Raw genomic sequence first — 25366 nt, 5'->3', positions numbered from 1 at the left:
ACACTGTGCACCAAAAATATTAGGCTGATAGGCCTACTAGTGTTTGAGATTAGCTGCAGACAGATACACACCCACATGGACAGACACATGAATAAATGCATGATCACCGCAAGGCTGCCACATGGCGGAGATTGAAATGAGACAACATTGCATCTAAGGTACAAAACATTAATTTGTTTCTGACATTCATCAGCTTCTTTAACAAACTGTCTTGAAACAAGTGACAGCATGGGGAAGTTTTTTTTTTTTTTTTTTTTTTTTTTTCAGGTTAGAAATCTATTTATAGCTATGGCATTTAATAGCTGACTTTATGCCACCTCAAAAAATGCATTATTGCTTCTCCAGATTTATTGACTACAGGCCACACAAGCGTCCTTTGGAGTGTTTTTTGTTTGTTTGTTTGTTTCTTCATTGTGTAACCAAAAGTAGTTTTCTTTGCAAATCCCAAACTTTGGTTCGAGAATCCAATTTTTGTTGTTTGTGAATCCAAAAGTTTGCTTGCTGTTGAGCTGACTACCGTGGGCTGAAAGATGTAAGAAACCTCTACTAGCCGGTCTCAGTTGGAGTGACAGCTTCACAACATCCACAGCTGGTGGTAATGCTATTGCAGTTAACTTAAATTCGCAATAAAATGTTTTTTTGATTGCAGAGTCGATAGTTTCGCTTTCATATCTATTTTTTGACTGAAAACCTATTCTATTTGATGGCATAATAAACAAACAAACAAACAAACACTCCATAGGGTCCACACTTGATATGAAAGTAACAGAAATTATCTTAATCCTCGCCATGAGGATTTCTGAGGATGGTTGCCCATCATCTGGCAGAATAAATCACAAAGTATTCTATATAACTAGGTAGCTACTTAATACAACTTTTCAGTGTGTTCCAGCATATTTCACACCTTTACCGAATGCTATATGTGAAAACATCGCTTTCCACCAGAGCTGAAAGAAGAGATGGAGCTGTCTAGCAGGGCTGTGTTTGGCATGGAGCCAGCCCAGATGTCCTTCCTGTTCTTCCTCATGTATGCTGCAGCAGCTGGAGGAGTACTGGCACTGCTCGAAAACACTCCAGGCTCTGCTCAGGAGTTCAAAGTCAAGGTACCAACCCCACTTCTTTGCCTTGACCGTTTAAGCCAAGTTCACACCACACGACTGTTTTTGCTGATTGTCAACAAAAACACCAGATCAGAGGCAAATTCACGTTCGCTCAGCACTTGTGAATCAGTGCTTATTCGCTACGTGTGAATTGTTTAAAGACGTGATCCGAGAGACTTGCCAATGCATCACAGACACCCAAAGGATACCAAGCCGTGCACCAGTCCTGTAGTGTGAAAAGTGCTGTGACTTGCAATGATGGTGGCGGTGAGTTACAGCCAGCGGCAACGTAAGACACAGGGTGAAGGGAAACCAGAGGGAGGAGTTGTAACACCTGCAGAACCAACATCCACAAGCATGTCTGCAAGAAAAGTTCCTGTTTTGTGCGACTTGATGTCATTTCCCATGTCACCTCACGCGTGTGTTTTCATGACAAAACATACACTATATTACCAAAAGTATTCGCTCACCCATTCAAATGATCAGAATCAGGTGTCCTAATCACTTGGCCTGGCCACAGGTGTATAAAATCAAGCACTCAGGCATGCAGACTGTGAAACAAGACATTTGTGAAAGAATGGGCCGCTCTCAGGAGCTCAGTGAATTCCAGCGTGGAACTGTCATAGGATGCCACCTGTGCAACAAATCCAGTCGTGAAATTTCCTCGCTCCTAAATTTTCCACAGTCAACTGTCAGCTCTATTATAACAAAATGGAAGCGTTTGGGAACAACAGCAACTCAGCCACGAAGTGGTAGGCCACGTAAAGTGACGGAGAGGGGTCAGCGGATGCTGAAGCGCATAGTGCAAAGAGGTCGCCGACTTTCTGCACAGTCAATTGCTACAGAGCTACAAACTTCATGTGACCTTCAGATTAGCCCAAGTACAGTACGCAGAGAGCTTCATGGAATGGGTTTCCATGGCCGAGCAGCTGCAGCCAAGCCACACATCACCAAGTGCAATGCAAAGCGTCAGATGCAATGGTGTAAAGCACGCCGCCACTGGCCTCTAGAGCAGTGGAGACGCGTTCTCTGGAGTGATGAATCACGCTTTTCCATCTGGCAATCTGATGGACGAGTCTGGGTTTGGAGGTTGCCAGGAGAACGGTACATTTCAGACTGCATTGTGCCGACTGTGAAATTTGGTGGAGGAGGAATTATGGTGTGGGGTTGTTTTTCAGGAGCTGGGCTTGGCCCCTTAGTTCCAGTGAAAGGAACTTTGAATGCTTCAGAATACCAAAACATTTTGGACAATTCCATGCTCCCAACCTTGTGGGAACAGTTTGGAGCGGGCCCCTTCCTCTTCCAACATGACTGTGCACCAGTGCACAAAGCAAGGTCCATAAAGACATGGATGACAGAGTCTGGTGTGGATGAACTTGACTGGCCTGCACAGAGTCCTGACCTGAACCCGATAGAACACCTTTGGGATGAATTAGAGCAGAGACTGAGAGCCAGGCCTTCTCGACCAACATCAGTGTGTGACCTCACCAATGCGCTTTTGGAAGAATGGTCAAAAATTCCTATAAACACTCTCCTCAACCTTGTGGACAGTCTTCCCAGAAGAGTTGAAGCTGTAATAGCTGCAAAAGGTGGACCGACATCATATTGAACTCTATGGGTTAGGAATGAGATGGCACTTCAGTTCATAGTATGAGTAAAGGCAGGTGAGCGAATACTTTTGGTAATTTAGTGTAGTTTAGAGTCCAGACAGACTTGTCCTGGATTGCTCCTGGTGACATGTACAGTGTGACCCCCTATCGCCACTCAGTCATGTAGTGTGCAAACCACAACAACCTCAGGATTCCCGATAACAAGATGGAAAGTTGTGCAGTGTGAAGACTGCAGCAATCTGACGGCTTTGAAAGCCATGTAGGGTGTGCTTGGCATCACCATTTGCACATAGTACGTTTTTTGAATCAGATGCTTTTGCTCTCTCAACCATAATCCACACTGGATTTTTTCTGTTTCATGATTCCACTCAGCACCCAGCTCTCACATCCTTATCCACACCCCCCCATTTGAGGACCGACCCCCACAAACACACTGCCTTTATTCTTCCACTAAGCAGTGTTGATTCACATTGTTTCTCCCTCTCAGCTATGGTTTTGTATTGGATTTTCCTATTTTTTTTTTCAGCATGCTATTCCATGCTGTTCTATTTATGTGGTATAAATTGCTTCAGAGCCTTCTTTCTCCTCACAGTGGTAGAGAGTGCAGAAACTGAAAGCTAAGAACACCTATGGCTCTCATGACAGGATATGTGAACAGGGACTTTCCAGTTCTACAGTTGTTTTTTGATAAAATTCTCCATAGCATTAAAAAAAAAAAAAAATCAGCTCTGCTCTGTCCATTTCCTCATTATACCATATTGGCTGTATCCAATGATACAGCCAATACAACCAGTGAGCACGACACTGCCATAGTTGAAATATACAAGGCTAGGTTAACATTGAACGGGAAGAATGGACCTGCGCTTCTGCATTTTCAAAAACACACGCACATTCTCTCACACACACAAACTCATAGAGAAGGAATGACTAAAAGAAAGAAAGAAAGAAAGAAAGAAAGAAAGAAAGAAAGAAGATATACACTGAATGTACAAAATATTACTAACATCTTGCTATTGTGTTGCAGTACCTTTTGCAACACAATAGCAAATACATTTCTCAGGCATGTGAAGGCTGAAAAAAAACATCTGAATTCTCAACTTTTCTTTGGCAAACAACTGGTCATCCAACTACAATATAAACTCCTTTATAACGTTTTAGGAGGGAACTGTGTGTTATTATTCATCTCCTCAGTTCTCCAAGCCTTTTTGTGATATTTCCTTTCATTGCTATATGTTTTCACCTAGGGAAGAATGGTTTCAGTGAACTGGAGGGGGTGGAGGGGTGGACACAATACACAACCTGATACAACGGTTGACTTGTACTTTATGTTATTTGTCAAGACATTTAAAGTTTATATTCAAGTTTTATCCCTTTGGCGCCTTTGGTCTCCATTTGGACTTTGGTCCACTTAGGCTTGTATCAGAGATAATCCGTATAGGGAAGCCCACAAGAATATCTGAGGCCACCTCCAGGGGGCGACTGGAGCACTAAAGCGGGGCCAGACAGAGGAAAATGAAGAGTGGTCAGTGGGACTTTTCCAGGAAATCAGCTTTCTAAATGTTACTTATTTATTTATTTATTTTAATTACTGTGCATTGGTGGCAATGACCTGATTCTGGCCAAGAAGATACACATTTCTTTGTGCTCAAAAAAAAAAAAAAAAAAAAAAAAAAAAAAAATGAAATGGAACCATCTAGGAAAAAAATAGCTTTTTTTCCCCTCTGCCTCTTCATTCAACCAAACATAGCCTCAGTGCTCGTGCAAATCTTCTCAAACTGTCATAATTTTACCACCACTCAAAATAAATACTGGCCCATGTAACAGTAACAGTAATTGTCCAGTTACTCGTAAATATTTGGAGGCAAATGCCATTTCATAGCATTTAGCCCCACCGACCATATAGTCTGTATACTGGCCAAAAAAGTGTACTGCACTGTCTTTGTTTCTGTCTCATAGCAGCTGGTCATCGTGTTTTCGCTTTCTCCGTAGACTTTCATTAAATACAATGTGGTTGCTGTCATGAATAATGATAATAATAATTATTATTACAATAATGATAGAAAATAAAATGGAATCCTTGGCCTCAGAGTCCATGCTTGAAAAACTGTTCCAGCTTCATTCACAAAGTACACAAAAGAGTGAACATGTAGAGAAAATGGTGCTCTCAAAGCTTGACCTTCATCTGGCCATAAATGTCACCTGTGCATTCATAGCTTTTACATGCAGCACAAACAGATACCTTGCATTGAATGTGCCTTCAATAGAATGTTCCCATCTTTGACAAATGTCTAGTTTTTATTCCGCGAGGCAACTAGGGATATATGTTTTGGCACCACCACTTTTCCTCTCAACTGAAACTTTTGCCATTGAGGACAAACCTGTATTAGTCCAGATAAAAATTATGAGCCAGTGCCGTGGGAGTTAATTGCTTGCATCTCCTGGTGCCCATAAGTACTTTGCATTTACATTATGCAGCATATTCAAGTTCAAGCTCTATGCCCTTTCAGGCACGGCATCCTTGAGTTTTAAGCCTCTCTGGAACTGTAATATCTGTCTCTCCACAGGGCGGCACCCAACAGCTTTCCGAGTGTCTGGCAGAACGTGTTGGGTGGGAGAATGTCCGGCTGGGCTCTGCTGTGACGGCCATATGGCAGGTAGACTACAGTAACAGCTCACTCAGGGATTGATGAGGCGCGACACAGAGATAACAGCTTCCTCAGTGGGGAAACAGGCCGTCTCCTGTGCAGGGACTGTCTGTTCCGCCTGACTGTCTTCCTTATCCAGAGCTGAGAGGCCCAGTATGCCACATGCACGCTAAAGTGCAGCTCAACCAATGCTCCCTGCCGCAGAACTGTGTGTTGCTGCTGTTTTATATAGTTCATTATTATATATTTTGGGAAAACAGGGTTCAATCAATACACATGCGTATTGACTGGTATTGATAGAATATTGTGTTATTCTAGTGGTTGAATACTTGTTGGATGATAGAATATTGCTATGTTTCATCATTCAGGAGTTCAAGTTAATTTAACTTCTTTTTTAAATGAAAAATTAGCCAAGTCAGCAGTGATTCAGACAAAAAGACAGGGAGAAAAACAAACAAACAAACAAACAAACAACAACAACAACAACAACAACAAAACAACAACAAAAAACATTGTACATAATGGCATAGGCTATAGCAGTACCTGCCCTATATGCCTATGTCATAAGTGTAACTTTTTACAATTAAAATAAGTGTAATCCTAATGCTACCAATAATACAACTACCAAAATTACTGCTACTACTACTACTACTACTACTGATAATAATAATAATAATAATAATAATAATAATAATGATGTCATTATTAACCCTGTGATGACAATTAACAAGAGTCATAACGATGACAGTTGTATATACTATGAATCCAAGGATCATCTGTTATGATTTATTTTATTAATTTTTCCCATTGAAAGTTCAGTTCCAGATTTTCAGTTTGTTAATGTAGTGGTTCTCAAATGGGGGTTCGTGCACCCCCTAGGGGTATGTTGGAGATTTCTTGAAAATGATCTTTTAAAAAATATCAGTCAAAATTCCTAAAGTAATTAGCTTATGCTATAATAAGTTCAATAAAAATGTAAATGTAAGTCTGATAAGCCACATTTTATATTCAGTTTTCTTTCTGGGTTTCCCAAAAATGTCAAATGTGTGTGTTTGTGGTTTACCATGAACAGAAAGTCAGATCAGATAAAAATCCAGAAAATGGGTTTGTGGTTGAAACGTAGCAGCAGAACAAGGAGAAAGAAGAGAAAAATAAGCAAAAACAGAATCAAGAAAATATCCATAGTATCAGGTTGTTGTTTCACACACTTTTTTTTTTTTTTTTTTTTTTTTTTTTTGCACTGGTCAGGGAGTACTTGGCTGAAAAAAAAATTCAAAGGGCGTACATTGTATGAACCGTACATTTTGGAGGACAAAAGCATCCTGTTTGTGGCATGATAAAATTCTGGGATGAGTGCGTTCTGATTTTCAGCAGGGTCTGAGAGTGGAGAGACACTTATGAAAGCAAGAGGTCGGCACCTAAGAGCTCCATAATTATGAAAAAACACTGTCCTTAAGTGAGTCAGAATCACTGCTATAGCACATATAGCTCTTATTTCTTGCAGTAGAGATTTACATCTTGAACCAACACTTTGAACTGGCCACCTCTGAACTATTAATTTACCATTTCATATAAATGGTGTCTATACACACTTTCCTTGATACAACTTTCCAAACACTCCACCAAACAAGGCAGTTTTAGAACGAGTTTTGGAGATTTTAATGCACTGAAGAAATAACATGACTTGACATGCATTAAAGAACAAAAGAGAATTTATTAGGGCATTTTTTTTTCACTACTAACAGAAACTTCAGAAGCCTATTAAGTCTATCGTCTTTGAATATTCCCTTTTGTCTTGAAAAATGTAGAGTGAATTCATTACTTTGCCTGGATATTTGTGGTATTGGTGGTAATGGTGTGTTTGTGTTAATGGTCACACACAAACCTCTACATACATAACAGTGGCAACAAAGGAGGCGTTTCTTTTTCTTTTCTTTTCTTTTTTTTTTTTTTTTATACAACTGTAGTTCATATATACCAAATTTAAAATAGATTTGTAGGAAACTGATTCAAGCAAATCCAGCAAACAAAATATAGCGTAATCAGCCCCGCCATACCAAGCAGGGCATACCAGTCTCTGTAATTTGCTTATTAACTAAAAGTGTATTTGTGCTTGTATGTTCCAACAGGATGTTGAGTGGGCCAAGGTGAAGACTGCCACAAACACCTTCCTGTGTAGAGCTGTGATTGTCACCTGCCCCCCTCATTTAGCAGGTCAGTGTGTGTCTCCCACCCCTGTCAGCACACTAATGAAATTCTCACTGATGCAGAAGGCAACTCTCCTACTCACTTACCAAGTCAGTCAAATGTGGCAAACTGTGCATCCATGCAGATAAATCTGTGATTACCCTAACTCTTTTTCACTATATGTGGTCCATGTGGCTGTCACTGTGGCTGTGCTTGTTGTCATGGCTGGGGCTGGGGCTGAGGAGAGGATTTGGATGGATTGGATTTTGAAACCAGAGCAAGGTTTAAGGTTTAGAGAGGGCAATCATACAGGATCTCAGGTTTCAGTTTCGAGTTGGAGTTGGGGCTGGTTTTCACTCCTGTGGTTAGGCTGGTGCCTTGGATGTCACAGAGTTTGGGATATGGGTGATGTTGAAGCTGGAGTTATTACTGGTTTTGCCAAGGCTGGAAGGACAAAGCTGAATCCGAAGCTGGGGCTTAGGCTCGATGAGGCTGGGGCTGTGCCTGTCTATACTAAGCTGGCAAAAGATCTGTCACTCAAAGCCTCATCTTGGCTATGGACCATAGCCAAGATCCTTAATGAGACAGGTTTGAGAGCAATGTTGAATTATGCAGCATGGATTGCTCTGGCTCTGACGCCAGTGCCACCCATTGGCCTTAAATCAGTGAGTGTGGAGGTTGACAGGGACTCTTAAAAGCCAAAGGCAGGCCAGTGATTTAGACGTCACCTCTCCCAAAGGGAGCCAGGGATAAATAAAAGAGAGGGTGGCTGCTTAAAGACATCGGTGTGACATGGTTCACTTTAATTTTCTGGAACTGGGTAAACCTGAGCAGCTTTTCAGTCAGTGGGGGAGCCAAGGAGGGAGCTTAACACAGACAGTGGGAATGATGATTATGAGTCAAGATGATTCCAAGCTCCTCATGCACAGTGGAAGTGTTTAACATTGTTCATGGCATTCAAAAACTCCATCACACCTTGCAGTCAACTCAGCAGCCTCTCTCTTTGTGCTTTACAGATGTTGTCTTTTCAGATCAAGAATTAATCATCAAGCCTTTGCAGTGACATGCACGGAAACACTCAGATACACCACGCACAAAAACACAAATGCAAAGACATGTGTGCTCTGCCACTTCTGAGCTGTGTATGGGTTGCATGTGCCCTGATACAGCATGTTTGTGCCGGCCCATGGCTCCTGGATTTATCTCCCAATCCATCCATCTTTTATAATGAACACAGCCAGGGTTTTTTTTAACATCTTCTCTCACCCATCTCAATGATTTATGAACTGTTTGTCTTGACTGTATATTACATTGTTATGCATGAAAAGATACTGAGCTTGGAAAGGAAAGTTTTAGCGATGTGTTGACTTTGCTCTGCTCTGTGGCTGAAGCACATAGTTATTTTAGTTGGCCGACACTTTCCCATGAACATTGTGATACATGGTTTTGAGGCTGCATAACAAAAAGTCCTAATGAAACTTTCACAGCATGGAGTTGGAGTATAATGCAATTAGGCACACATTCTAACACCCAGCCATGCAGTTATGTGGACAGCTCTGCACTTACTGAATTAACATTTTGTTTCATTGCGTTTTTCTGTCTTTCTTTGCGCATATCAGCTTAGAGGTCATGGACAGAGAATGCCAGCTGTCTTCCTGTGTGTGTGCATCTGTGCCTGTTTGACTGTGCAGACATAAGGGTATATTGTGGAGTGAAGTTACTCCCTCTGAGGTGAAGTTCTTGACATCACTCTTAAAGTTGTTCTACCTGACTAAAGGGGGATCTCAGCTGAATGCAATTGAACTTGACAAGCAGCCAAGCAGCACCACATCTGATGTTGCCATCTATCTTCCCATAGAGGAGGAGCCGCTGTAATGACAGCAGGCTTGGGCAACGGTGAGGAAACCATCAGAACTGCCACTCACAGTTTAGTCCACATCCTTGTTTACACACAGGTAAGCAATGTATCAGCATTGATTTGCCAACTGCCACTGTGTGTAATGTGCCAGATTTCTAGGCCAGCGTTTGCTGTGCCGTGAATGAAACTAATGGGGCCTACATTAGGGATTAAACATGAAGTGGAAGCTGTTGTAGCACTAAAAGTGATTGTGAAGATAAGTAATGCTATGTGATGTTTATCTTGCTGCAAGTTTAAACTCTGTGGAAATTAATTTAGTTATCTGTGTGCAGTTTGCATCTGTCCTGTTGCCTCAGAATAAGCTTCTAATAAGCAAGCAACAGAGCAAATGAGGTTTGCATAGCTTTGTTCACCAGTGGAAAATGTCTGTTAAAAACCCAAAGGAACAGACCACAATCAGTTCTCTTCCAATGGCTCCAAGGGATGGGTGTCTGCTCTCTCTGTAACATTTTTGTCAGATCATTATTATTATCATTTGGCACTTCTGTTTTTATTAAATAATAACAATAGAGAGAGGAACAGGGGAGAGAGAGGGAATGACATGCAGCAAGGCTGGATTTGAACACAGGCCGCAGCGGTAAAGCCTTGACACGTGATACGCGCTCTATCAGGTGAGCTACCAAGATGCCCCTGCAGATATCTTTAAAATAGATCCATTAACTGAATATTCAAGTAAAAAAAAAAGTAATTTAACAATTTCAGTTAATTTGTTTTTGTGCACTCAGTACCCGGTGGTCATACACACACATTCCAGTTGATGGCACCTTTGTTATTTACATATTTAGACAGAGATGCAGGCAGACACAGATAGATGGTGTGTTGGTTTATTGTCAGCAAAAACTGTGTCAAGCAATGGAAGAAAACATCCCAGCTGGATTGAGGCCTGATAAATGTGTAAATGCTGGCTGCTTAGGGCATCTGTTTAACTCTTAAAGCATTTCTTGACACCCTCTGCGCAGGCTGATGCTTATTAGTATGCAGATTTTTTGTTTTACATGGGGAAACAGATGGGAAAGCTAGACACTCCGGGTCATCGTCATACCAGTGTTGCAGCGCGTTATGACTGCTGCTTTGTAATTTCCACTCACTCGTAAATATTTCTGGGCTTTGATTACCACGATGAAGCCACATTGCCACATTTATTATTTGCCAGACACCTTTCCAAGTTGTCTGCTGTATTTTTGGTATTTGAGAACATCTTTGCATAATTTTGGGGCTATGGCACCTTACCCAGTTTGGCTATTAATATATGCTGTGAAAATGACTGAATTCTTCAAAAACAAAACAAAGTAGCTTCATTTACAACAGATTCCTCAAAATGCATCATTTATTTTCAGTTTCTGTTCCTCCAAAATGTGAAATGGCTATCATAAAGTTTATTATTAAGTGAAGTTCTACTTTTTGACACCAGTGCTTGTCAGAGCAGTTAAGACAGCCAAAAATCTCCCCAGAAAAACTGTGTGCTTAAGCAAAAGAAGTAGTGCTTCAGTGTAGTATTATTTAGAAATGACATGGCATGAGAGTTTTTTTTTATTGCTATTATTATTATTATTTTTAAATCTTGTATTCATAAGACTGTGAAATTATGGGCTGAGATCCAGTGGCGTCTGTTTACTAAACTCTCAAAGTGCCACGCACCTATTATAATTTATCTATTATAATTTGTGAAGAAAACTTCTAAACCTGCTTATCTTGACTGAGGTCACACTTTATTTGGCTAGTCCAGTGGTGATAATCAACATCCTCTCAAGCGACTATAATGCACCAGTGTCCGCTCCGTTTTCAGACTGCATAATTCAGCGAGAGTCTCTGACAAGCAGCGTGGGAAGCTTGTGCCTTTGAAATAGCGGGAAATCTGTTGGAGCGGGAGGCGAGTGCAGTAAACAAAGACAGCATGGCAAACCTGTCAGAACTCTAAAGAGAAGAAGTCGTGTCATAAATCATTGAGAATGAGCTGGCAGTGCCACAGAGAGGCTCTGACTCAAGCAATTAGTCTCTGACCACAATTTGTTTCTCCATGCCGTGTTGTGCCATTTTTATCCGGTGGCTATTGTGCTGCACGTGTCTATTGATATGGCTACATTGTAATGAACTCACATCACTGAAACACACATTTCTGGAAAAATAAGTACTAGTCTGACTTACACAAATTATCTAATTAGTATAATAATAGATGGGGGAAAATGTAAATGTATAGTTGGAGAGATCAGTGGCTACCCAGTGAAACGTCATACCCTTGCAGCAAGTAGTTTTGCTCAGGTAGGATTGTCAGTTACCTTTAAAATATACTAATTTACTTCAACAACCACTGAGTGCCGAATATGAATATATATATATATATATATATATTTATGACCGATTCATTTATCTTTTAGTGTAGGCAGGTCTGTTGCTTCTGTTCCAGGCAAGTTGTTGATTAATCTGTCCTGGAACAATATTTTGGTTTTCTATTTCTATCTGCAACCTTTCATTACCAAAAACAGACGGCAAATGAGGATGATTTTTTCTATTTAACTACTATAAATCATACCACATCAGCCTTGTTGTCTGAGCTACTTAATTTTAGTCCATGCACGTATAGCTAAGCAGTGTGAGTTCAATACGAAGTAGAGATAGAGAAATAAAGAAAGTAAATCTGAATGATAGAAGTTGAATGATAGGTTGATGATTGTATATGACCTCTGTGATATCACCCTTAGTTTTTTTTCTGTGTAAAAGACAGAGAAAAAAGAGAGTGATGTCAGGGATCATCTTTTTTCCATTCAGATTTATTTTCACATTGCACCACTTAACTGTAGGTACACGAGTTCTTCAGTGCCTCGAGGGCGTGTACATGTCACGCACTTCAAGGCTCACCCCTCTGAGGCTAAAATCATTTATAGGCCTAAGCAGATTGCCTCGGGTCATCTTGATTTTTGGTGCTCGTGCAATGTTGCATCAGCGTAGCCTAGATGATGGCAATTACTAGAGATCTTGAATGTGCAGTTGATACACTCAGGCTCACTTTATAGCTGCCCTACTACTCACTTCAGAGGCAACACAGGTAGCGAGCTTGAAACCCTAAGCACTTGGCTAGTTTTCATTCATTAGAATTCTAAAAACATGACTTAGACAATAAATGCAGACATTTCTGACTATTTTCTCCACACAAAATAACAGCCCCCCAAGTGCCAGCAGAACAATGGGCTACACGTTGATACGCAAGTGTAAATGTTTCTCCCTCTCCTCCTCCAGCATGCTATTCAACAATTTTATGGGTTCTGAATTTATCCAAGAGAGACAGTGAGCAACATCAAAAGTGTATCAAAACTAATTTCACAGATATGATTACTCACATGCCCTCAGAACAATACTGTGATGAGAACACTTAATGAGGGGGAAGTGGGGTGAGAAGGGAAATGGCATGGAACACACTGTGTGGATTGAACAACTAGGCAATGTGCAATCCAGTACACTCTCACATAATACTGTCACAGAGACAAGAAGCCAGACTCATTATACAAGGACAAAAATTGCTGCAGGAAATACCACTTTCCTGTGTTTACAGAATACAACTTGGAAACGCTGACACACATCACTCTCCCATCACTCCAAGGAAGGTATCGGTGTTAGGCAGATATGCAAGGAATAAGGCAATGGACAGCTGTGTGAAATTAGTCTGACTTGTGTGGGAGGCTTGCCCTCAAAAACCTCAGTTCAGTCGGGACCACTTTATTCAAAGAAAACTGTGTTGCATCTGCAGGAATTCCTGTCAGATCGCTCCCGGAGGGATAGAGTAGGCCTCCACACCTCCACAGCTCTCAGCCTCAGCACTGGCTCCCCACAGGGCTGTGTGCCAAGCCCCCTGCTCTCCACCCTCTGCACCCATGCCCACTCCAGAAACACCATCATAGAGTTTCCCTGACGACACAGCAGTGGTGGGGCTAATCTCTGAGGGGCATGAGCCGGCATACAGGGAGGAGGTAGAGCATCTGACTGGGTGGTGCAGGAACACTAACCAGGTCCTTAACACCACAAAACCAAGGAGCTGATTGTCGACTACAGGAGGAATTAAAACAGACATTCAGCCACTAATCATCAGCAGGGACTATGTGGAGAGGGTGTCTTCTTTCCTGGTTCTGGGCGTCCATACTGAGCAGGACGTGACCTGGGGCGCCAACACCACAGTGTTAATTAAGTGTTAATTACTTCTTGAGACTGCTCAAGAAGAACCAGCTCACCTAGAAACTGCTTGTGTCCTTCTACCACTGCTCCATAGGGAGTGTGCTGATGTGCGGTATATGTGTGTGGCATGCCAGCTGCACGGTAGCAGACAGAACACCTCGTCAACACCGCCCAGAAAATTATCAGCTGCCCTGTTCCCTCCTTGGAAAAACTACACAGTTCCCGCTTCCCCAAAAAAGCCCACAACTTTCTCAGGGACCCATCCCACCCTGGACACTGTTTGAACTGATGCAGAACAATAAAAACAGGGATAAATAGTTTGAAAAACAGCATTTATCCAAAAGCAATAACTACACTTAACAGTAAAACAGGCACTATGGTTTGACTTCGGCAACATATTAGAAGTTCAATATAAGAATCTGTGAAATAAGCCGAATGTCCTGTGCGTGCGTGTGTGTGTGTGTGTGTGTGTTTTCCCAGTGTTTGTTCTGTCTGTTTTTCCACTATTTTTTTTTTTTTATGGCTTTTTACTGATTTTCATATGAGTTTTGCACTGACAAAGTTGCATTCCATTTCATTGTACATGTACAATGACAATAAAGCTATTCCATTCTACATTTTATTGTATTTGGTGGTATGGCTCTGTCCTGGGACTACTCCCCTGCCTTTATTTAAACATACATGGAAAGTCATAGGCAGGAAGAGCAAAGCAGCAAAGACCCCTGTGCAGCAGGGTCTCTCACCTATTCATCATAATAATGTGTCAAGACCCATAAGAAAAAAAAAAATATTCTCAGAAACTCTCTTGGCGAATCTATTCTTTGGCACTATTACCAGTTTTTCTTATGAACTGAAGTGCTAGGTAGTCATAAAATCAGAATTATCCATAAAAGCTTCAAAAACACATATAAAATCCATAAAAATTTACAGCAGAATAATCACTATCACTATAAAATCATTTTTGTAACTGTGCAACAATAAAAGGCCTTGTAATAAAAAATAATAACAAAAAGGTCAATATCACCAGAAAAACAGGCCCAGATCCATAAACAGGTCAAGCCAACAACACTCCAAGTAATTACCTATGATTTTAAAAATTACAGTACCATGTCTCCATGTATCATCCATCCAGGTTAAAATAATAATAATAATAATAATAATAATAATAATAATAATAATAATAATAAATAACAAATAAGGAAAGCAGCACATCAATCATCATTGGCATGGATGAAGACATGAATATTCTCATCTTGGTGAAAATACACCTTCAAAAGCCAAGTCAGATGTGTGGGAGAAACATACAGAAGAAATTCATGGTAATTACAGAGGGTGAGAATGACTGTCGACGGCTTCGCTATGTAGCCAAACTGAAGTTAAAAATAACCTTTTTAAGCAGAATGGGCAGCAATGCATTTGATAGCAGATACAGGTTGTGGGTCTTGTATTAACAGGTCGTGTTGCATCAGATCCAGAACTGATTTAGATAAAATTTGCAGCTAAACGGATCGGGTGTGGTTTTGAGCTCTGCAGGTTCGGGTCAGATTTGTAAAACTGGACCCGTGCAGGATTCTGGCTGTCACCCAATTTCATTCTGCGGCCCATCATTGGCTGAGAAACCCCGCCAGACGATACAAAGGAACAAGCCCCATTGTGGAAGAAGGCTGCATTTTTTATGTCATTGAAAACAACAAACTATAAAGGCACATATGATGGAGATAATAACAGGCAAAATAGCTACAGAGAAGGTGGCACAACAGGACCATGCCAAATCATGCATTTTTAACATGGACTTAGCAAAGCCAGATTGCATATAGTGAGGAGAAGAGAGCAGATAGGTTTGCACGGTCGCCTGGGTTTGACTTTGTGGCCTGCCTCAACTAACGCTATGCTCAATAAGCTGTACATGAATCTAGATTGGAGGAATAAGGCAACAAAGGAGAGGTGGGGCACCCTGGTAGCTCATCTGGTAGACAGCATACCACGTATCAAAGCAGAGTCATTACCGCAGAGGCCTGGGCTTAATTTGTGCTTGGACCCATGTCACCCCTGCTCTCTCCCCTGCCTCTACTGTCTCTCTCTGTACTGACACTGTCAAATAAAGCAGAAATTTTTGTTTAAATATTCAGTTAATCTTAACCATTGCCCCTCATGTTGCCACAGAATGGTTGCACCTGACCAAGAATACCCACACAAACACAGGAGTGGGTAGTAACACATTAAAAGTAATGCAAATGAGTAAATGAGTACAGTTTTTGACGAGCAAGTACTCTTCACGTTATTTTCTGTGGGCTGTATTTATTACTCTTACTTAAGTATTTTTTTTTTTCTTCTGGCAATCTACTCTTTTCCTCGTTACACTTGACCAAATAGGTTGTGTTACAGTTGTTCCTCCCTTGATGATGTCCATTTTAAATCAAAAGTTAAATCAAGGATTCACAACAAGATTCACAACAAGATGAAACATCATAGTTCACTGCAGAGAAAAGTTGCAGCGATGTGATCTCTCTTGTCTCAGCTGGAATCAGGCCAGCTGATGGTGTTACTGTGACTCAGTTTGTCAGGTGGCAGGTGTTTAAAGTAGTGTTATAGTGTGTCTGGATGCTAGAGGGTGAGTTGCTTTCATGGGAAGCCCAACAGCTGAATATCCCTCTTGTGAATTTGTAAGCTCGGCAGTAACACAGCATTCACAGTTTAACCTTGAAAAAGTGAATGCTTTCAAGCGGAAGAAACTCCTGTTTGTTCCAAAATGAATACCGAGGAAGACCAAGCATTTGGCTTCCACAATAAATGCCATGTTGGTGAAATTGTATACATGATAGTCTGATGATGACAGTAATGATGTCTGAGTATGAGTACAGTTATTCACTTATGATGTTACATATGTGTTGCCCTGTGAGACAACTGCTCCAGTAAAAGAGTAAAAAAGAAAGAAAAAAAACTGCCCCGAGTGGTGAGTACTAGTTACATTTTTGGTTTGGTCTATTTTTACACCATGTGATAATAGTGATGGTTGTAGTGTGAATTTGTGGCTACAATTTTTTATGTTTTTGCCTTTACATTTCTATGATATATAACTGAATTTGTCCAACATTGTAGTCTTTAGTCTTGGCTGATGCATATAGTTAAGTTCAATGATGTGAACATTGTCGGCAGCCAATAGGTGCGCTCTCTCCATCAACAAACAGGAAGCAGCAAACTGGGCAGATAGTAAGCTAAACGTGGCGGGGACTCCGGGGAGGTGCAACAAGTCTGAACAAGTCTCCGTGAACAAGTCTTGTGTGTGTGTTCAAGTGTGTGTGTAAATGTTGCTCAAGGCTCGGGCCATGCTCTGGCTGCGATGTCATGCAACTACACCATTAACAACCAAGATGGATAGTAAAGATAACCCAGACATGCACATACACATTAAAAAAAACACACACATACCAGTATATACATAATTCACCCCTTGTGGATTACTTTTAGAAGCACTTCCATATATTGTTATAATATTTGTCAGGAATCTAGTTGTAGTCTCTAAACGTTACCCCTGCAACATCCCCAGTCTTTGCAAAATCTTTTAGACTGTGACTAAAAACTGAGTGACTTATGACACATTGTCTTTAGATGTGATTGGGTGTCAGACTTGAATCTATTCAGAGTCTTTTCACAGTCTTGCTGGTGTATGGAATACACCAGCAGACTAGCAGCAATGGAGGGTCAAATGACAGAACCAGATGCTGCAGAGAGCAAGCCTTGGCTGCACTTAAAGATCTGACATTTGACAGTCGATGAATAGTCCATAAACCAAAGAAAATTGCTTCTATTTAAATCACAGTTATTTTATAACATAGTGTGAAAATAGACCAAACTAAAAATGTAACTAGTACTCACTACTCAAAATAAGTTTTTTTCCCTCCACTCAGTACTCTTAATTGAGTAGTTTAGGGTAACTTATTCATTCTCAAGGAGATTTTTGGATGACTAACTCCTCAAGTAGAATTATTCTGTACTCTATCCACCCCTGCACATTCATGCACACACAAATAGGAGAGCTGCCAAAAAAAAAAAAAAAAGCTTAGTGTTTGTTACATGCATGCCAGCTCTGAGCATTACTACAAATAATAATTACATTCCAATCCAATCACTAATAATTGCTCATTTCAGCTTAACTAATATTACTTCCAGCATACACATAACAGGGCCTACTACAGTAACATTACATCTGCAGCAATTAATTAAGCCCTCTTACAACATATTTTCAGGAGACAATATGCAAAATTACAACCTACAACCTGCAATTTCAGAACGTATTCTGAATTCTGAATTGAATGTGTGCTTTGTGGAGACTTTCTGACATGTAATGATATAAACAAATATCAGCTTCCCCCTCTATCCATGCTTCACCCTCCTCCCCTCTGGTTACAGATTTGCCCTCTGCTATTACTGCTTTAAACAGCCTGGATACTCTGTAATAGACCTGTGTTGTAATGTTCTTGTTGTTTATACCTTCTTTTGAATGTTGTGTGTGTGTACAGGCTGTGATTTTGTCTAAAGAGGACAATAAAGAAGAAATCAGAATCTTTTTCTCCTCCTCTTCAGTGTTTGTGGCCAAAATCTGCACCTGGTTCAAGTTCCCCCTGTTGCTTCCACTACTGTTTCAAAGCAGTGTCTGAAGAATTTCTTGGGTTAACAAAATGGGGAGTGTTAGGATTCCATGTTAGTGTTTTAATTGCAGCCATTGGTGGACTGAGACATTTGAGCCAAACTGAGGTACTCCACTGGCCCCACAATATAGGCATATAGACAATATCTATCTGAATATATAAATATATATATAAATATACAATATCACCTTTACTATCTACAAGTCAATTCCTTTCTCTAACCCCTAACCCTAATCTACCTTGTCTTTCTTCTCTCTCTCCACTGTGCCTATCTAATAAAGCAGAAATACCTTAAAGTAGCCTTTAAGCAGAGCATAAACTGGCCTTGTCAGGGGTCACAGCAACATACACCTGCATGTCATCGGCATAGCTATGGAACAGTCGCTGATGTTGCATGGTAAGATAGGCCACAAATCCTTTTATCAGTGTTGTGGTCCAGAACCACATTGGGATTCTGAGACGTCTTCAACTGTCCATCCCTTTGCCTAGGACTGATTATCCAGCTGCATTTTCTCTGCTGAACTCAAGGCTGGTTACTTTCCACCACCATAGGCCTCAAGACGTCTGTCCAGGCAGGCAGTGTTATGAAAGTGGGTCATTCTTAGGTGTTTCAGGAGTAAATTTGCACTCCTATTTTACGCAGAACCCCTGCTGTCATAGCTGCTTCATTGACAGCCAAAGCATCAGCTTTGGCTGTGAGGTGGAGATAAGCTCCACGCCTTAACCTGGGTCTACCTAAGACTTGTATATACACAAGTCAACACAGATCAGTGTAAAGTAATGTAATCAGAGGCTTCAAGTGCAGATGGACATTTTATTACAAAAATGATAAGAATTACAATAAAACTGGTTAGGTTTGCTATGAAATCATAACATAAAAGCAAATATCCAGATATTAAATACAAATGCATAAATTCTATGCTGGTTCTGGGTTTACATAAAAAAATCATTATCCCTAAAGAAAATAAAAATAAATGCAATTAATAAAATAGGCTGACTACTGAAGGGTGAGCCTCTCCAAAACTGTTCAACACACACACAACACACACACACACACACACACACACACACATACACACACACACACACACACACAGTTACAGTGGCCAAATACCCCAAAGCCTCTACATGCAGGTTCACAGCCAGTGCCACCAACAGTACAGCCAGGACATAAAATGCTAAAAATAAATAAATAAAGAAAGAATAGAGGCAGAGACAGCATTAAAACATTAAGGAACATACCTTTATTTTGTGCAAACAATTAATGACAAAAAAAGTGTGGGTAATGAGACAGAAATGATAATGTAGAAACAAGTAAACAGAAGTTTAACACAAACAATGAATCATACATCGCACATACCTCGCCACATACTCCCTAATCATAATGTATTTCCTCTTTGTTTCTTGTGTGTTTCTTTTAAGTATTCTCGATTTCATCTTTGTGTTTCTTGTTCTTTCGTGTTCCTCTCGATTTCAGTCAGTTACCAAGTCTGACATCTTGGACCTCATGTCCCTGTTGATGTCCATATGACATGAGGTAACAGAAGCTGTAGAAGGAATCATTCTGATGATATCTTCATGCAAATACCATAAGACATTATTCCGCAGTGTTTCTGTAAATATGCAGCCCTTCTCTCAGGATCAACATTACACCGAGCCCTGTACTGGCACTGCTTCTCAGCAGCATATAAACCAATCTCTCTAAAACACAATTTACTCTGTCTGATATTATGTAAGGATCATTTCAAACCACTGAATATCAAAATCATCCATACTCCATGAAATCATTGCGATACACAGTGTTTAGATCAGTTAAGCCCCTCTAATGCAAATCATATCTTTAAGCAATTCCTATGTAAATAGTCAATTCTTATGTAATTACTATGTAATTTATGTGTAATAAAAATAGTTTTTTTTTAATCACCAGCATTCAGTATAAACATAAACTATGTCAGTAAACTGCCTACACTGTCAACCATGTTAATCCCTGTCAACTGTATTACATTTGGTGGGTAACACAGTTGACAGGTAACACAGTTGACATTTCAGCCATTTTAGGGCCTTGTGCTAACTGCAGACTTTGGACCTGTCACAACATGACCTCAATCAACTCATGTTTCTATACACTTTCTCTGCATATTTATAAATATAACATCCAAAGCAAGTTCACAAGAACATGTTGATAACACAGTTGACAATAAATTAATCCACTCTGTGTGCACACAGTAATATTGATGAAATATTGAAGAGGAGGAGTAGAAACTTACCACACTGTCTTCAAATCTCCTTCCCTGATGGAAGTGACATCATGTGATGTTGGACATGTGACTTTGGGGAAAACCATTGCTGATTTATAGGGTTTTTTTCAATGGGTAATACAGCTGACAGATTCCTCGGACACAAACAAAGTGGACGATTTAATGTACATGAATGAGCCAAATAGTTTTACCTTTCTCATATTTTAATGATTATTTCTAAACAAATAATTATTAAATTATATGCAAGAACATGTATTTTAGTGTTGATCTGAACAGCAAAACCTAACATTTAGAAAATCGGACAGCAAAAAAACCCCCAAATTCCAGTAGAGAATATGCATTTTCTGCAAAATAAATAATAGGACCTGTTAATTTTTTTGTATTAGATGAAAGAGAAATGTACCCCGATATAAAACTGATCACTTCTTGAAATGAATATTTAGAAAAATTGATAAATACAGTACAGTACAGTGACATGTACCCCTAACTATAGAATGAGCCACATAAGGATTCAGATAGTTGTGCAGCCTGCCGTCAACCTATAAGTGCTCAGTAAAGCTATTCCTGTAAATAGTCGTAAGCTTGAATAATAATTAGTCAACGTGACCTGTATGTAATAGCTGTCCATCCATAATCTTCCAAAGATGCTACAATTTCAACAAGATCTACTCTGAGGCCCAACAGCTGAAATGACTTTGAACTTCTACCTTTGAAATATGGTGTATTCCTTATGCTCTGGCTGTCTCACTCAGAGCAAGCTGATGAGATTGGCCATACTGTGTTTAAAAGTCTGCATAGAAGCAGTGTAAGGTCGGGGTAGTGCCTGAATGCTTTACCTATAAGATGGGCTTCCAACAAGAGGAGGTACTCCATTACCTCCATTAGGACTATACTTACAGACTGAATACTTCATCTGCTTTGAGAGTGCAGTAAGAGGATTCAAAAGGGCCATCATGAAGTCTGTGAACTCTTGCTTGCTGTCATTCACCAACTTTGGCAGTTTGGGCACTGGGACAGGCTGAATAGGAATCTGAGGAGGAGGCTGCTGGTAGGACGCAGGATGTTATGGCAACCCAACAGCCATATCTGGAGGAGGTGATAGCAATCACTCATAATAGAGCTGCTGAGGAGCTCTAGTAAGATAGATGCACTGTGAAGGGGGAATGATGCCAGTGTCTGGTGCATGTTGAGCAGTGCAGCCATTATTCAGGGCTGATATGCTGGTAGCATGTGGTTAAGAGAAGACAGTATCTGATGAAGAGGACGCCTGAGAGGAACAACAGCCCGATGCTGTCAACGCCGTGGCTGTGTAGTTGTTGCAAGTGCTGCCACGGCATCCGTAGAGTTTGAGAGAGATGATCTATCATGAAACAGAACCCGAGAGACTGGTGCTGGCAACAGTTATTCCCCTGATGTAGTCGTAATGGATGGAAGTACATCTCTGACTCTGTGATACTCGTGCAAAGACCAACAGTTGACTGAGCTGTAACATTTTAGGTCAAGAGTGTGGCTATCATTGACTGATAAGATTAAACTGCAGCATGACACTGAGGCAGACTGACATTTGCTGACAGGGTGTTCGTCACAGGGAAGGATCTAGGCACATGGTTGCAAACCTGTCACCTTTCAGCGCTTGTTTTCACCTCAGAATGGGTCATCCATGTGAATTGTGTAGATCTGCAAAAATGTATAAATGAATAAATAAAATGATAATGAAATAATGATATTTTACGGGGTTGGGTGGTGAATAGGTATTCAACCGTCTCATGAATCCACTTCACCCTGTGGTGATATTTATGTTTTCCTATGATGGCGAAAGCATGACCCACCCTATTCTGCCTCTGATTTGCTTACTGTGATATTCCTACGCTAACCCTAACCCTAACCCATCTCACTCCCAGTGCCGTCGTATAGGGGGGAAAGGTGATGACAATTCTAAGGGCCCACACACAGTTAAAAAAGTGGCAATGAATGGGGTAGAGGGGCCCACACCGATTTTCTTTCAGGGGGCCCAGAATTCCTAGCAACTGCCCTGCTCACTCCTCATGCTTAAACCTAACGAATCCAGCCAATGAAGGAAATGAGTACTAGCCAATCAGAGGCAGAATAATGTGGGTTATAACTTTGCCATCCCTAGACAAAAAATGTAGCCACCCTGTGTCATGACATTGATGAGCAAGCTAACATCTTCCTGTCTGCTCTGTTGGCAAACTCTGTTGCAAACTTGAAATATCTTTTAGCTTTCTTTTAATTATACAAGTGGTAAGGTTAGCTTGTCAACTTAGGATTCTTGCAGCTTGCTCAGGTAGCTATAATAATACATTGCTAGGAACGAGGCCAAGCAAGCAGTCTTATCTACTAATAAGCTCCTGTAGTGGTGAAGAAAGTAGCATTTAACATTCACTGTTGTGTTTCCTTTGGTGGTATTAATGGAGGACAAAATCTGCATAAGACTGACGCTGGGGATACCTGCTGTCCATATACAAGGTGGGACCTGGCCAGCTATTAGGAAATATGCACAGGGGGGACAAAGCTTTCCAAAATTGGGCCCCTCATCCATACCCACTCCAGCACCACCTCCACCCACCCGCCCTTAGCTCTAATACTAACACGGGTAATTTCAAATAAGCTCTTGGCCATTAGCCTTGTAGTGACACAGATGGAGTCTCTAACAACCGTTTCCAAATCAAGTATTAGACCCATGCAGGTCGTGCTCTGTTTTGCATGCATATGCTCAATATGGCTATAAAGCACAAACGGTCAAGTCCGTTAATTCAAAACACAGAGAGCAGCATTATTTCAAATTAGACAGTGGCAGTTATATTCCTCATTTTACCAAGGAGAAAAAAAATGCCCTCCAATGAATGAGTGAGTAGAGAAAAGCAAAATCAAATATTGATTGAAGAAATTACTGTAAGGCATTAAACCATAAGATCATGAATATATCAAAAATCCTGAGTGAACAGATATATTTACTCTTCATCTATCAAATTCAATCTTGAGGGTTACATTAATCAAAGTATTGATCAAACTGTGTGCAGAACTGAAATACTGTGTATGGAATATGGCTCTCAACTGAAATGATGATAAGAATAATTAAACAAAGGCTAACCCTCATGTACAGCTTATTGTATTGTAATCATTTTTGCAGCTGTATCCTATGACTTGTAATGTGCCACTGGGTAGTATTTACTGTAGGTCTAGATGAAAGTTGGCTGACTTTTCTTGCAGCAAAGTCTCTGATAAAGCAGAGAGCATGGGTCCATTGAGCTTTTCATGGCTTAGTGTGGAGCACATATCATTTTTTTCAGAAGTTTCGTTTTGATAATTGCAAGCAGTAGTAATGCCAGCAGATTGGGCTTATAATGGCAGTGCATGTTATTTTTTTCTTTTTTAAATTTAATTACATGCTAACGTAACTTAAAGGTAACATTCTGATGCTGTAACTGGCTTGGCCGCTTGACCGATTTTTGGTAAAGCATTTTGACTTAGGGGATGACAAGTTGAAATGTGTTTTAATTTATTTATCATGTAAATACACATCAGTTGTATTGTCATTGACATAAGTCAGATATACCCACAGTTAATCTATACTCTTTGACCCCCCCTGATGATGGGGCTGGTTGGAAGTGACAAAACCAAACTATAAACTGACATTTTGCAAATGTTTTTGGTAGTCTGCAGTCATTTGTTAAATGTCAAATAGCCCAACATGCTGGCATCATCTGTCTACTGACAGAACCTCACTGGAATTATTGTTTAAGAACTCAGATGGTAAATTCTTGTTTTGCAAATATTACATCCAAAATTGCTTTCATTAATTCTGTGATAACAAACAAACTATGTGTCTGTGTGTGTGTGTGTGTGTGTGTGTGTGTGTGTGAAATTGCGCCTTTAACACTCATCCTTTCTATTCAAAATTGGCCAAAAAAAAAAAAAAAAAAAAAAAAAAAAACAGAACAAAACCACCCAGTCGAAAACATGCTGGTGGTGAAAAATCCCAATAAATCGTCTATTACTGAATAAACAGTCTAAGCCAGAAGTGTGCGGTTTCCCCAATACTTTTTCTATGCCACCAAAAAACAAAAACCATGCCTGTAACATCCACACCACACTGCTTACAATCCCCTTGCTCACTGACTTGTGGCTTAATTAAGTCACTCATGCTGACCCGAACAAGTTCAGGGGTGAAACTGATTGGTCTGTCTAAATCTTGGACAAGCTTGCCTCTTCTAAATCCAACGTGGTGGGTAGCCAGACGCATCTCACAATGTGAAAACCTGTGAGATTTGGCCGGCTTGCAAGGCAAGGGCACGGCCATATGGCCTTGACTATCATCAAGGTTTCAAGGGCACCAAGGCCACATGCCATAGCAAGAGGTCCGTTCAGTCAATTAGGACAGCAGAGTCAAAGGAAAAAGCTAATATTTTATGATGGAGATATGAATGTGATACTTTAATTCCTAACCGGCATCCAATGGAAAGCTCAGAAGAAATTTTTTATTCTGTCTGCATAACTCCCACATTAAAATAAAGACTATTCTTTCCAATTTAATTTAGTGAACTCATAGAAGGAATCTTTCCAACTCACATATATCTCAAGTAAAGACATTAAAAACAATTGCAGTGTTCAATTAAAAGAATGAGGCCAGAGTAATTTTACATTTTTCTCACTGTATGCAGGAATCTACATAATGCCAGATGCTGATGCACTGCAAAATGCTGCCTGCTTCCTCTCAGCACCCATGCTGATGAATTGATCCGCTCAGACCGGCCGCTATGTGCAGCGATAGTTTCGGCATCGGGTCTATTTTCTCCACATGCCGCCAGAAAATT

The 25366-nt window shown here is 40.4% G+C and overlaps 1 protein-coding gene across 1 annotated transcript in view; it reads left to right on the top strand.

The window, feature by feature from the left end:
* LOC115369248 (probable flavin-containing monoamine oxidase A) overlaps window positions 1–25366 on the top strand; it is a 65952-nt gene that overhangs the window by 7769 nt on the left and 32817 nt on the right. Inside the window, exons 5-7 of the mRNA XM_030065823.1 lie at window positions 946–1103; window positions 5275–5364; window positions 7485–7569. Of these exons, the coding sequence (XP_029921683.1) occupies window positions 946–1103; window positions 5275–5364; window positions 7485–7569 (333 nt within the window). The remainder of the gene's footprint in view (window positions 1–945; window positions 1104–5274; window positions 5365–7484; window positions 7570–25366) is intronic.

This window comes from Myripristis murdjan, chromosome 12 (genome assembly GCF_902150065.1).
Source record: "Myripristis murdjan chromosome 12, fMyrMur1.1, whole genome shotgun sequence".
Taxonomy (NCBI): Eukaryota; Metazoa; Chordata; class Actinopteri; order Holocentriformes; family Holocentridae; genus Myripristis; species Myripristis murdjan.
Note: the sequence above shows the minus strand (reverse complement) of the source record. Positions and strands in the feature narration are given on the sequence as shown.